Below are 14,516 nucleotides of genomic sequence, written 5' to 3' on the forward strand. Positions count from 1 at the left end.
ACGTGGATTGTACACACATTCACTGTAACTTGTGAATAGGGCTGGTGTTGGTTCTTGTAGGGCTGGTGTTGTTTGCTTGTGAATGCTGACTTCTGGTGATCAAAGTCTTGTACCCTCTTTAGCTTTTTAAAATTGATGTGACATGATCTTAGCTGATGTTAGCCTTCGTTTATTTATTTCCTTCATTTATACCATGCCTTTCTTCTCAGTAGATACCCAAAGTGGCTTAAATTGTTTTCCTTTCCTCCATTTTATCCTCACAATAACCCTGTGAAGTAGGTTAGGCTGAGAGTGTGACTGGCCCAGGGTCACCCAGCAAGATTCCATGGAAGAATACTGATTTGAACCTGGGTCTCCCAGATTCTGGTTCAACACTCTAAACCACTATACCACAGTGGTTCTCTTTGAAATGCCTGCAGTGCTCTTTCTAGTACTTTTGAGCTGGATGATAAAGTACTGGATCAAACGCTGTACATTTATAAGGTGAAGGCAGTTTTGGCCAATATATGGATTTTGGATTATAAGAGTATGGGAAACAATTGCTGAAATTTATAGAAGGATGGTAGCATTGGTCCTCAATGTATGAAAAATTAAACATGGGCAATGCAAATTATAAAAATATAAAATCAAAGTATAAAAATGAATCTCTTCATTTTCATACTTGCCACTGTCATCTTAGCCTATAAAAAGCGTAGACTCCCCACCCCCCACCCCACAACAAGAGCTGAAATGCATGGGCTAATTTTAAACTGGTCCTAGGATTTAAAAATAAATAAAGTGGCTTTCCACACCTTGCAAAGTTGAGCAGTGTTAGCTAACTGCTGCTTTCCCTTGAATTCCTTCAACTAGAGAATATCAGTATGAATGCCGGCCTGCAGCCCCCCTGCAAAGTGGACTCTGCCTTCATGTTATTCTTCAGTGGAGTTGAAATGCTTTCCCCCTTCACTAGGATGCCACCAGAAGGGGCAATCCAGGGCACTCAAAGCTCCTGGCTTAAGGCCCTTTGGACATTGAATGTTTACACAAAACATTCCTATGTCTCTCTCTTCTTCTTCTTTTTAATGCAGCTTTAGAGCTTCAGATCTGTTCTCCCCTTGTGGTTTAATCAGTTTTTTTTTCAAGCATTGCAGAGTTAGTATTGCTCCACTTCTTGGTTCTGTTTATTTCTAGTCTTTCATAAAATCGGATAACTTCTTCAACGGTGCTCATACAGGTTACAGTGAGGTCTAAATAAAATCTTGCAATATAAGAAAATGGAAATGTCTCAATAAAGAGATAATTATATCGGAGTTATGAGCTGATGAAAGCTTTTGAAACGTGTTATATCTGGAAGGCACGTACTCTTACACCATACCTGGTACCCCCTTTGGGATTTCCCTCTTACACCATACCTGGTACCCCCTTTGGGATTTCCCTCTTACACCATACCTGGTACCCCCTTTGGGATTTCCTTGGGTGAAGCAACCCTTGTACCCCTCTTCTTCCAATAGAGGGGTAAAAAGTGCTTGGAGCACTTAGTAACGCTGTATGCAGCTCTGTGAAGGAAATTGACAAGAGGAACGGATCGCGGAGACTCCGACGGGAGCACGCGGACTTCCCTAAACCATTGAAAACTGTGAATGAACTTTGGACATTGATACTGTGTAACTACAGAACGAAGTACTGTTTTTCTTTAACTTTTTTGCATTTGTTGTAGGCAATTTGTATATCTCAGTATTGTGGACATGTGACGCTAACATTCCTAATTACTTGACTGTATGATTCAGTTATTGTATATTTTCTAGCTTGAACCTTAATAGATATACATACACTAAATATTGGTTTCATGTCAAAAAAATTTATTTGATAATTTGAAGGCGAAGCAGGTGTGCTGTAATTTATATAAGAGCAACTGGAGGTTGGCAGCCCTAGGTATGCAGCTGCCTATACTAGGAGCTGCTGTCCTTCTGAGTCATGTGGTTGCCGTTTTGTCTGAAATGGGATTATTTTCTGCTCCAGTACATGCTAGACACGGTGCCCGTTTCGGACGAAAGGGTACGATATCATGAGGATCGCAGGCAGCATGTGCTCCTGGTATGTGTGGCTGGATACCCTCAGACGTAAGATCTGAAAAGGGCTTTTAATCTCAAGTGAAGCATGTGAAAACTCTTCCGCCCAGTTCAAACAATGCAGGTTGAGGGTTTCATTTCACCTGAAGCACAGTTCTTTTCAGTGGAAGCCCATTGAGGTGTTGAGCCATGAGTCATAACAAAACGATGAGAGAGCAAGGGACGTGCCCGTGAGATGTCAAACAATGTTGCTAGCGTGGGTGAATGTGAATAACTTGGGTTAACGTTCACTTCTTGACTCTGTGAATGGTGTATAAGTGCAAGTAAAATATTGGGGTGGGGAGCCAAACACCATGCAAATATCCAGAAATGAATGCTGGAGTTTGATTCCCCCCTCCTTCCCTTCTTCCTGTACCATCCTTTTGTAAGTGAACTCAGCCTGAGACTTTCTAGTGTTTGCTTTTTCTGGATGGCTTGGTATGGCAGGGCTCACCCTTTAAAGCCCTTCAGGGCAGGATGCCTCCCATGGGTCTGTTCTAAGTTACATGAAAGGGGTGTAGAGAACTGGCTGGCAGAACAAAGGGTAAGAGCTGAAGTGGGCTCCGCAGAAGTGCAGCGCCTTTCGTTCTAATTTGGTGAGCAAGAAAGCAAATGCTAGAGCAGGGAGTGTTTGTGACAAATGTGTTTCCCAAAAGGGTAGATGTCACTTGGCACGACGGGATTGCTGGGATGCCAACGCCAGGAGCGAAAGGGGGAAAGGCGTTGCTGATAACAATGGCGGCTTTTGAGTGGCAGTGGTTTTAAAATAAACGGCATTTGTCCTGGGGAGGGGCCGTAGCTCAGTGGTAGAGCCTCTGCTTGGCATGCAGAAGGTCCCAGGTTCAATCCCTGTCATCTCCAGTTAAAGGGACTAGGGCTAGGCAAGGAGGTGATGTGAAAGACCCCTGCCTGAGAACCTGGAGAGCCGCTGCCGATCTGAGCAGACAATACTGACTTTGATGGACCAAGGGTCTGATTCAGTATAAGGCAGCTTCATGTGTCCTGTATGTCATCTCTTATAGTATCTAGGACTTTGTCTTGAGACAAGAGTTAAGATCCAGTAAAAAGGTTGAGCTCCATTTGGGATCTCAAATTTGGCAGGGGTGGGGCAGGAAACTAAGTTAGAAACCCAGCACAAAGTGTGGGGTTGGATCCAACCAGCTTTTCTGCTGGTGAAAAAGGAAGGAGAGGTTGTCTTCGGCCATTAAATAAAAGGCTATGCTGGGGATCATGGGACATGTATGTATAAAACCCATAGGAAATGGGGCTGTAGTAGTGCGTGGAATTGGGTGAGATGGAGTAAAAAAGCTGGCTGGATCCAATCCTTGTATTAGAAATTACTTTCCCGATGTGATGTCAGTGACTCACAAATTGCAGTGGAGGGCTTGCACATGTTTTGACTTGTTAACATTCTTAAAATCCAGTTTACTATGAAGCTAGAGACGTTCTGTGTAGAGGTGCAGATGTGGCTAAACGTTAATATGCCTAATGGGTGATCCTGTACTAGCCAGTATGGCAAAGAAACAGAGCCTTCATCAGGATGGAAGCAATAGTGATATGACGCTGATTATATGGTGAATCCATAAGAATATTATGTTGAAGAATTGAAAAAGCTTAGCTCACTCTGAGCAATGCGAAACGGTCTTTAAAAAAGGCAGCCAGGCCATCTTCTTTTCTCTTCTTTGAAGTTTTCTCCTTTGGAAAAAGGAAAAGAATAAAATACAAGCTTCAAGCCATATGGACTACTATTTTTCCACTTACCTTTCTTCTGTGATGTATTCATTGTTCATATCTCCTGCAAGAGATTAAGAAAATACTGTGTGTCAGTCTTAATATTTCTATAGTATGTGATGTATATTTGTTTTTTGCTCTTTGGGTGAATATGTATTATTGACATATACTTTATGGTTGTGATACTTTTTGAGATATACATACATTGCACCATTTTGGCTTATGCTGTTTATTTTTAGTTTGCTGAGTTTGTGTGTGTGTAAAGTGTCGTCAGGTCGCAGCCGACTTATGGCGATCCCTTTTTGGGGTTTTCATGGCAAGAAACTAACAGAGAGGTGGTTTGCCAGTGCCTTCCTCTGCACAGCAACCCTGGTATTCCTTGATGGTCTCCCATCCAAATACTAACCAGGACTGACCCTGCTTAGCTTCTGAGATCTGATGAGATCAGGCTAGCCTGGGCCATCCAGGTCAGGGCGCTGAGTTTGTAGCATAAGTGTATTCCAGTTTTGTAGCACAAAGAAACAGGGCCACCCATAGAAAAAGGGCCGGTTTCTATATATCCTAGGGATGCTCCTGGTATGTCGAAAAATCCCCTCCTAAAACAAAAAAGCAGCATAGAGAACCCCTGATGGGGAAAATTGCATGCTGGCTGCTGCCAGGAAACTCTAGTTACATTCTTGAGCCTAACAGGGACAGAGAAATTAGGGTTGGACTGTGCATTCCCAATACCCAATTATCCTTTCCAGGATAATTTCATACATTAAATTGCCGTTTGCACAGCCCCTCTTTCTGTACCAGGTCCCACTGTACCCATTTTTTGATCCACACATTGGGGCCAAATTGAGAATTAAATATACAATAAATTGTAAGGAATTTATTTCTTAGCCATAGTTTCAGCTATTTCAGCTATTTTAAGTAACTTCCAGTTTAATAAATAATCCACGCGTGGGTAACAATTTCATTTGTAGATCTGGGTGCAGTCCTTCAAGCAGGCAGGTGGCTTAAATCCCTCTGAAATCAATAGATTTAAAGCATCCTAACTGGTATACAAGATTGTATACCAGATGTGTAATCCTGATATGCAGTCCCTGGGATTTGATTTTGTTGTTACAGTGAAAGAGGAAAAGGTTTTTAAACTTCATTTGCCCCATGCTGTGCCTTTTTAACAATTAAGTTCCACTGTTACATTTTTTTTAAATAGCACCCTTTAATGTTAAACGATTGGCCAGCATTTTGAAGTTACAAGTCAATACATAAGAGATGTTTTTCTAGGACTGAGTCCAGCGATGTTTAGCCTGATACTGGCAGAAAGGAAAATAGGAAGATGATACAGATGAAACAAGAGTGTAGATTTTTTCCAAAGAGTAGTGGCTAGTAGAGTGCTTTGAATGAGGAAAGAAAGGAAGGGGATGCACAGGATACAGGAAACACAAACATAGCATCGTCTAAAGCAAATGGAAAAGAATTGGAATTAAGAGAAACCTTGAAGAAAGGAAATGACTCAGATGCTGGGAAGCAGGGCGAATGAGGCATGCTGCAAGTGAAAGTATGTCCTTGAGCTGCAGAGCTGGAAAATGTAGGGTAAAGGTAAAACAGAGCTTCCACAGCAAGTGGTATCAATTCTGTTTCTTCTGCTGTGCTGCTATCGATGCTAGTAATAGTAATATTACACATTTTCAGAAGGGAAGCGGTTTACAGAAAGCTAACAAATGGTAATCCCTGTCCACAGGCTCACAATCCTGTAAGGGGAAGGAGTGAAAGAGAACACAGGAGAGGGAGCAGAGGTAGAATGATCAGTGTGCAAAGACCCCATTGAGAAGAAAGGTGTGCCCAGATCTTGTTTGAAAGACCAGAGCAAAGGAGATGTATCCATAAGTGTGGCATTCTTAAAAGAAAGGGGAAAAGGACAAAAATGTGAAATGGAAGAAGAAATGTCTAATATGTAGGGTTTCCAGCTCTGGGTTGGGAAATATCTGGAGATTTTGGGGGGTGGAGCCTGATGAGGGCGGGGTTTGGAGAGGGGAGGGACTTCAATGCCATAGCGTCCAATTACCAAAGCAGCCATTTTCTCCAGGTGAACTGATCTCTGTTGGCTGGAAATCAGTTGTAATAGCAGGAGATTTCCAGCTTGTACCTAGAGGTTGGCAACCTACTAATATTGGCCTGTATCCCACTAGTCCACTGAGCAAAGTTTGAAGCCCCCACCAGCCTAAGAAGGCGAATGGAAGAACTACTTAGGCTGGAAGAAGGATCCTTAGGTTTGGAGGAAGTTCTTACAAACCAAGGTAGCATATGTATCATTGTTATTATCAATAGAAACTTAAAATTATTTGGTTAAATATAAATCAAACTTCTGCATGATTCAAGAACACTGTCATGGCTTGGTGGCTCTGTTCTTCTGACATTTTTCCAAAATGCTGCCCACAGGAAATCTGACACGGTGGGAAAAGCTAGATACTAAGTTGCACACAGCTGAGAAACTTTAGTAGCCATACGGAGCCTCTCTGCTATCCTTATGCAAGACAGTGTTGGTCATAGGTACCATAGCTGCTGCCATTTGGATAGGGAGGGACTGTGGCTCAGTTTGTACAGCATCTGCTTGGCATGCAGAAGGTCCCAGGTTCAATCCCCGTCATCTCCAGGTAAAGGGACTAGGCAAGTAGGTGATGTGAAAGACCTCTCTACCTGAGACCCTGGAGAGCCGCTGCCGGTCTGAGTAGACAATACTGACTTGGATGGACCAAGGGTCTGATTCAGTATAAGGCAGCTTCATGTGTTCATGTGTAATGGAGGGGATGCGGATAGGGTACATTCACTGCCTCCCTGCCAAGCATCACTCTGGGCCCACATAGTACGTGGAGCTGGCCCTGGAGAGCAGTCATTTTGGAGACTTATAATTATTGGTGTTGTTGCGACACAAAGTGAAGGTAGGGGGAATGGACCACAAACACAAATGAGCCATCTGACGTCTTTGTGATGCATGCGGCTGAGATGTTCCTTTGTCCCTGAAATCCTCTCTTTTCTGTTTTGCAGCCATATAGAAAAAATCACAACATGGCAAGATCCTCGAAAGACGATGACCCAGCCGCTGAATCACATGAGCCATCATCCTCCAACCACTTCTGCCCCGGTAGCCCAGCGATCAATGGCAATGTCACAACCCAACCTTGGTGAGTCACATGAAGTTGGGACTGTACTGGAAATGGAAGGATTCTTATGCTGACAACTGGTAGGGGTGGGTTGGATGGGAATTTCCAGCCTCTTGCAATTCATGGGCAGGAGACCTTTCCCTTCTGGCCCAAGAACTACAGTGGGGAAAGAGAGGATGGTAATGGAAGAAGTTCCTTGGATGGCTGTTCATGCCTCCCTAGGAAAAGCAGTCATCAGCTTTATAATCATCACCATAGTAGGTTCAGGTTATTTAACTCAAGCAGCTGCTTAGTGTAGCATTACTCAGAAAACAACAATCATACAGTACAGTGTATGGAACCAAAATATCATAAAAGAGCAAGCTTTCAGGTTCCTCAGAAGTCTTCCTTGACAGCCAGCGTGGTGTAGTTGTTAAGAGTGGTGATTCCCCACTCCTCCACATGTGCAGTGGACTCTAATCTGGTGAACCGAGTTGGTTTCCCCACTCCTATGCATGAAGCCAGCTGGGTGACCTTGGGCTAGTCACAGTTCTCTAAACTCAGCCCCACCTATCTCACAAGGTGTCTGTTGTGGGGAGAGGAAGGGAAGGAGATTGTAAGCTGGTTTGATTCTTCTTAAAAAATAGAGAAAGTTGGCATACAAAAACCAACTCTTCTTCCTCAGGCGGATCAAAACCAAGCAAAGGAAGTGGGAGAGATAATTCAGGTCATGGTAGACAGTCTGAGGGATACCAAAGGGGTACAGTTTAGTATAGAGACCATGTTAATTTTTAAATGACTAGTTTTTAGGCTGTCCATTTAGAGCTCTTGCAGTATTCCTGTTGTGGATGACTTCCCAAGACTGCAGCAGTTACACTTTAGAAGGACTGTATCAGTCTTATTTGAGGCCATGTTTGACCTATGTGCATATCGTTCTGTTGGATTAAACAAAAGCCAGCCTTTCCCCTGCTACTTGGTTTCTCCTGACAACTGTCGCCAAATGCAGTGGATATTTGGAGCATAAAAAAGTGAGGGGTTTGCTTTGTGAGTCACTGGACAGTAGCAGATGTATCACAGGGATGGTACTCAGATTTCTTCTTTATATATATATATCAAAGGGCAGGGAACGGTTTAGTGAGTCAAACTAATTGGTAGTAATGAGCTTGTTTCCTGCAATACCCTAAGGATCGGGTGAGTAATGTATGAAATTAACTCTCCTCTATCACTTGCTTAACTCCAATCATGATGTAGCAGTTTATTCAGAACTTTTTAAAAATGAGCTACACCAAAAGTTTAAGCAGATTCACAAATTTGTATAGAGCAATTAAGAGGCCTCAAGTAGAAGGCAGCTATTTGCCAAACACTTTCCTTGAACTTTGAAGCTGATGTGTTTATAAGAACATAACAAAAGGCATTCTGGGTCAGACCAAAGCCCATTAAGTCCAGCAGTCTGTTCACACAGTGGCCACAGTGGTCTTAGGAAGCCCACAAGCTAGATTACTGCAGCAGCATTATCCTCCCTGTGTTCCACAGCTCCTAATATAATAGGCATGCTCCTCTGATACTGCAGATAATAGGTATGCATCATGATATTAGGGAAAGGCTGTGGCTCAGTGGTAGAGCATCTGCTTGGCATGCAGAAGGTCCCAGGTTCAATCCCTGGCCTCTCTAGTTAAAGGGACCAGGCAAGTAGATGATGTGAAATACATCAGCCTGAGACCCTGGAGAGGCACTGCTGGTCTGAGTAGACAATACTGACTTTGATGGACCAAGGGTCTGATTCAGTATAAGGCAGCTTCATGTGTTCATGTGACTAGTATTCATTTTGACTAGTAGCCATGGATATATAGTACATTTGTATACAACTTTTCCTCATTATAACATGGATTGTGCTCTTGGTTTTGTTTTGTTTTTATTTTACTTTTGGACTGACACGGCTGCAAACAACTTCATTGTCCAGAGGACCATTTTAGAGATTATGAAAGGATAGAAGAAAGAAGGTGGTCTTTAAAGTATGTGTGAATCAAACTGCCTGGGATGTTGTACACCCCAACAAACAAAATTATACAGATCAGAAAGTGTTTAGTATTTGCTGAAAATACACACTTTCTATTTTGAATGAGGGGCATTTGTACAGCAAAATGTCAAGGTATGAACTTTCAGTAGGAACCATGCTAAGGTCAGGCACCGTCTTAACTACAACTTGCTGATCTGCAAGAAGATCCTGATCTTGACTACTACTTAAACGCTTTGCTTGTAACGTTGCAACCTGGGTCCAGGTGGCCATTTCATCTTGTAAAGGCACCGTTTTGACAAGGAGAGAACAAGTTCTTATTGAAGAACGGGATCTGTCTATTAGGAATGGTAGTTCAAAGCAACAAGGCACTGTGGCCTGGCAAATGTAATGCTGGCTTTGTGCATGGCTTGTGAATCAGGAACTAGCCTTGGGGAGGTATGTCTCTCTTCCTTTCCTCATCTGATCTAGTGCTCCCTTTGGGTTAGGCATTATCCAGGGTTCACTTTTCAACCAAGATATGCAAATCCCAATAAAGAGAAAACCTGGTTAGCATAAGCCACAGATAGCAACAAGTAGGGTTGCCAGGTCCCTCTTTGCCACCGGTGGGAGATTTTTGGGGCGGAGCCTGAGGAGGGTGGGGTTTGGGGAGGGGTTTCCATGCCGTAGAGTCCAATTGCCAAAGCGGCCATTTTCTCCAGGTGAACTGATCTCTGTCACCTGGAGGTCAGTTGTAATAGCAGATCTCCAGCTACTACCTGGAGGTTGGCAACCTTAGCAACAAGGCAGATGCAACTCTAAACCATGTTTAAGACTAATAAGAAAAGAGTGACTTCAAGCTGGAGAATGCTCAAGGCTAATGCTCAGCTTGTGCGCCGTGGTTTCAGAGAGCCATAACTTGTAGCTCCATGTCATGACTTATTTTTAAAAGGTTCTTAGCCAAAGAGAAAAAAATGTGTCCCTTGTTGTTGTTTTGGTCCTAGGACAAGGTTATAAAATCTGCCTTGTTGGATTTGCATCAGGTACTTAAGCAAGCAGATTTCTGAAATGATGTTTGAGCTCCCAAGCTAGAGCTATGGTGCCAGCATCCTACCAGACATCACAAGTGGAATGGAAACTGGCTAAGAAGTCAGACCCCTTTTCTGGCAACTGCTGGTTCAAAACCTTCCACAAAAGCCAACTGGGCCTCTGTCTGTTACCCTAGAACAGTGATGGCGAACCTTTTAGAGACCGAGTGCCCAAACTGCATCCAAAAACCCACTTATTTATCGCCGAGTGCCAATGCGGCAATTTAACCTGAATACCACCCCCAGAGGGGGCCCAGAGGGAGAGGCTAGGGTTGCCAAGTTCCTCTTTGCCATGAGTGGGAGGTTTTTGCGCCTGAGGAGGGCGGGATTTGGGGAAGGACTTCAGTGCCATAGAGTCCAATTGCCAAAGTGGCAATTTTTTCCAGGGGAACTGATCTCTATTGGTTGGAGATCACTTGTAATAGGAGGAGATCTCCAGCTAGTACCTGGAGATTGGCAACTAGTTCCTTAGTGTTTTCTCTCTACTTATCAAGACAAATGGAAAGGTGTTTGGAGGATGGCTTGTGGGCACTTCAAAGGTGGAATAGGACTGCACGCCCCTCCGCCCGCACAGACCCAGAGGGCGCCGGAGAAGCCGCTGGAGGGAAAGAAGGAAGGAAGGAAAGAAGGGAAGGGAGAAGGAAAGGGAAGGGAGGGAGGGAGAGAAAGAAAGAAAAAGAGAGAGAAAGGGAGAAGGAAATGGAGCAAGGGAGAGAAAGAAAAGTAGGGAAAGAAAAGGACAGAGGGAGACAGAAAAAGAAAGAGGCCATTTATGCATGGGAGGTTTTGCCTTGGATTTGCCACTCGGTGGGGCGTGGCGGCGGCAGGCTAGTGAGAGGCGAGCAGGGTAGGGCAGAGGACGCCTCCTTCGCACCCACCGGCCAGCCACGCCCCTCCACCCGCACAGGCCCAGAGGGCGCCGGAGAAGCCGCCAACCATGCCGAGTGTGGGCGCTCGGCTTCTGTTCCCCGCTCTCCCACCCACCTGGCCGGCCACGCACGCTCCAGTGGCGGCAATGGCGGCAGCTTCTGTGGGAGAGTCCGGGGGCCACCGCCAATGATGTCGGAGGTTCCCCACCCCTGGGCTACAGCCTCCCCCATCCGGGGCAGGGCAGAGCCGGAAAGGCCAGCGGCTTGGAGGAACCGCGCGTGCCGGCAGAGAGGGCTATGAGTGCCGGAAGTGGCACCCGTGCCATAGGTTCGCCAACACGGCCCTAGAATGTTTCAGCGCTGCTGGAATTAACAATGTCTTTTGAAAATGTGCCACAGATAAGGTGGGGGCTTGATTTTCCAGGTCTGCGTCCTGGCCTGCACTTCCCATTACTAGGACGCGTGTTTGTTTTTTAATATTGCCTTGCCTGTAATGATGAGATGGAAAATTTGGCCCATCCTGTCTGACTTGTTGCTTTTAGTTTTAGTCGAAGGGTCCTTTCTACCTCGGTTTGGAAGGACATTCATGACAAGCGCTCATAATTGGTTTATGAGCAATGCTGTGACTACGGTGGTGCTACATCCATCAATATGCCTTTAGCAAAGGTTCAGTGAAATTCACATTTGTTCTGAAAGAGACATGTTCTGCTTCTCCCATCTTGCTTTTGTGGCTGAGATTTCTGAACATTTTTATGAACTAAACATCTGAGAGTCTGGTAATTTTTCCAGTTTGGCATTTTTAAAAATCTGCCTTGGGGTGTTTGAATGCTGTTATTTCTTCATGACGTATGTTTGTCATTAATGGGATTTTGTTAATACTAGGCTCTTGCTTGTGGCAAGATTTACTTCCCAAGTGTACTCACGCAATTACAAGTAGTATTGATGCTGGAATGGTCTTATGCTGAATCTGACGAATTGCTTCCCCCCCCCTTAAATGGTTATATAGAAAGAATAAGCTCCTACACTAGAGAGGGTTTTAAAATGTGTATGTGTCGTGTAAGAACCCCATGGCACAGAGTGGGAAGCTGCAGTACTTTAGTCCAAGCTCTGCTCACGACCTGAGTTCGATCCTGACGGAAGTTGGTTTCAGGTAGCGACTCAAGGCCAACTCAGCCTTCCATCCTTCTGAGGTCGGTAAAATGAGTACCCAAAGTGCTGGGGGTAAAGGGAAGATAACTGGGGAAGGCACTGGCAAACCACCCCGTAAACCATGGGTGGGGAACCTTTTTTCTGCCAAGGGCTATTTGAATATTTATAAAGTCATTCGGGGGCCATGCAAAATTATCAACTTAAAAATTAGCCTGCTATATTTGGTCAGACATTTAGCCAAGAGGCACGACCGGAGATGGCTCCAAGTGTCTGCCACGTTGAGCGACTCACTTTTGACCTCTGCTGTCCCCAGCTGGGCCCAAGAGGTTCAGGCAGGGCAGCATCCTTCTGAGCTAGAGATCTACCAGGACCCATGAAGGGCCAGAACAAATTATTTCGTGGGCCTTATACGGCCCCCAGGTCTGACGTTCCCCACCCCTGCAGTAAACAAAGTCTGCCTCGTAAATGTTGGGATGTGACGTCACCCCATGGGTCAGGAATGACCTGGTGCTTGCACAGGGGACCTTCACCTTTTTTATGTGTTGTGTGTGTGTGTATACACACACACACCACGCACAATATGATTAGAGGTGTGCATTCAGATATACTGAGCCAAAAAAAAAGAGGCACCGTTTTAATGAAGCCGAAAAGGCAAAGCTGAAAAAAGCAGGTTTTTTCCAGCTGTTTTAGGTCCATTATCTTTGCGGGGCTCTAGGGGTGGTTTTTTGAGGTAGAGCCACCAAATTTGCAGCGGAGCTGCAGGTGACTCTTCTTACAAGAACCCCCATTTGGTAAATATTGGGTCAGAAGGTCCAATTTTATGGGCCCCCAAAGAGGGTGCCCCATCTGTCCTCCATTGGAAACAATGAAGGAAAATTTGGGGCCCTACCTTAAAAAAAATAGCCCCGCAAGAGCCCCACAAAGCTTTCCCATTAAGTAACATAGGAGCCAGTTCAGCATTTGATTTGCTAGCATATTTGGGGTATATATGAGAGGATGAGCCCTGACCTGGATAGCCCAGGCTAGCCTGATCTCGTCAGATCTCAGAAGCTAAACAGGGTCAGCCCTGGTTAGTATTTGGATGGGAGACCACCAAGGAATACCAAGGTTGCTCTACAGAGGAAGGCACTGGAAAACCACCTCTGTTAGTCTCTTGCCATGAAAACCCTAAAAGAAGTCACCATAAGTCCGCTGCGACTTGACGGCACTTTACACTCACACACACATGAGAGGATGAAGTGGACAGAAAGAGGGTTTGTGCGCTTTGGCAAAGTTTGCAGGAGTACTCCAGTGTTTCCTTTGTCCCTGGGTAAGTGATCATGTAAACCATAGTAGAGTTGTTATCTCTGAAGACTGGGGTTTTACAGTATCAGATTTATATCTTAAAATATTTGCACCTTGCCTTTCTCTCAGTCCACAGTGACTCAAAGCATCTCACAATTAAGAAGTGCCAAATAGGCTGTTTACAACACTTTAATTGCTTGGAAAAAAAACACAGACCAGGACAGCTCTATTTCCACCTTTCCACCATCTAATGTAATCCTCCCCAGTCTTTGTCAAAAACTGCTCTTAAACTTGTCATGCTGGGTGCCCTCTTAACCTCTTCTGGGAAGCTGGTGCCAGAGCTGAAAAACCTTGCTTGAGTTGCAACTGATCTAATACAGTCAGGGGAAGGGACAACCAGGAGACAGCTCTGAGCAAACTGAAGTTGGTGTGTGGGCAGCCCAGTCCTAATTGGGTGTGTGTGTGTAAGGGGATAGGAGCCAGCCCAACGTCTGCGCTGGCGTTAGTGCCACTTGCGCTGGCTACAGTGGCAAGAATGCTGGCGCAGCGGCACTTATGCTGGTTCTGAGGAACCGCCCAGCAGTGCCATGCTCAGGCGCTGGCGCAGCCTTACCAACAGTGTTTTTTATGTGAAGAGGCTCGTGCCAGCGTCAAAGGAACATTCCCGGGGCGGACTCTTAAGCCCTTTTGGCCCGGGAACGCCCCTTTTTGCAGGCGCTGAGTTACGCCTGCAAAAAGGCAGGCACAGAATCATTGAACTCTATGGAGAGTTCTGCAGGGTTTTCTTCAGAATTGCTTTTTCGGCTTACTGCGCTAGGCAGCAAGGGGCTCAGGAGGCGGTGTGGATGCACCGTCCCCAGGCCTGGGGTAAGTACCCCCCCTTAGGGTTGCATTCGTAAGAGTAGATAAGCAGAGTATAACTGAGTGACTCAATAGTAAGGGAAAGTGACTTAACAGGATTCTTGGTCATAGAGACATGGATGCATAACATCCAGAGTCCAGACTCCGAGAGGAGTCCTGTGGCTTTTAAGTAAGGTTGCCAGGTCCCTCTTCGCCACTGGCAGGAGGTTTTTGGGGATGGAGTCCGAGGAGGGCGGGGTTTGGGGAGGGGCTTCAATGTCATAGAGTCCAATTGCCAAAGCGGCCATTTTCTCCAGGTGAACCCATGTCTATCAGCTGGAGATCAG

The 14,516-nt window shown here is 45.2% G+C and overlaps 1 protein-coding gene across 1 annotated transcript in view; it reads left to right on the forward strand.

The window, feature by feature from the left end:
- Positions 1-14,516, forward strand: part of WWTR1 (WW domain containing transcription regulator 1) — a 104,218-nt gene that overhangs the window by 59,164 nt on the left and 30,538 nt on the right. The window contains exon 2 of the mRNA XM_056849780.1: positions 6,852-6,988. Coding sequence (XP_056705758.1) covers positions 6,852-6,988 — 137 coding nt within the window. The remainder of the gene's footprint in view (positions 1-6,851; positions 6,989-14,516) is intronic.

This window comes from Euleptes europaea, chromosome 5, assembly GCF_029931775.1.
Source record: "Euleptes europaea isolate rEulEur1 chromosome 5, rEulEur1.hap1, whole genome shotgun sequence".
Taxonomy (NCBI): domain Eukaryota; kingdom Metazoa; phylum Chordata; class Lepidosauria; order Squamata; family Sphaerodactylidae; genus Euleptes; species Euleptes europaea.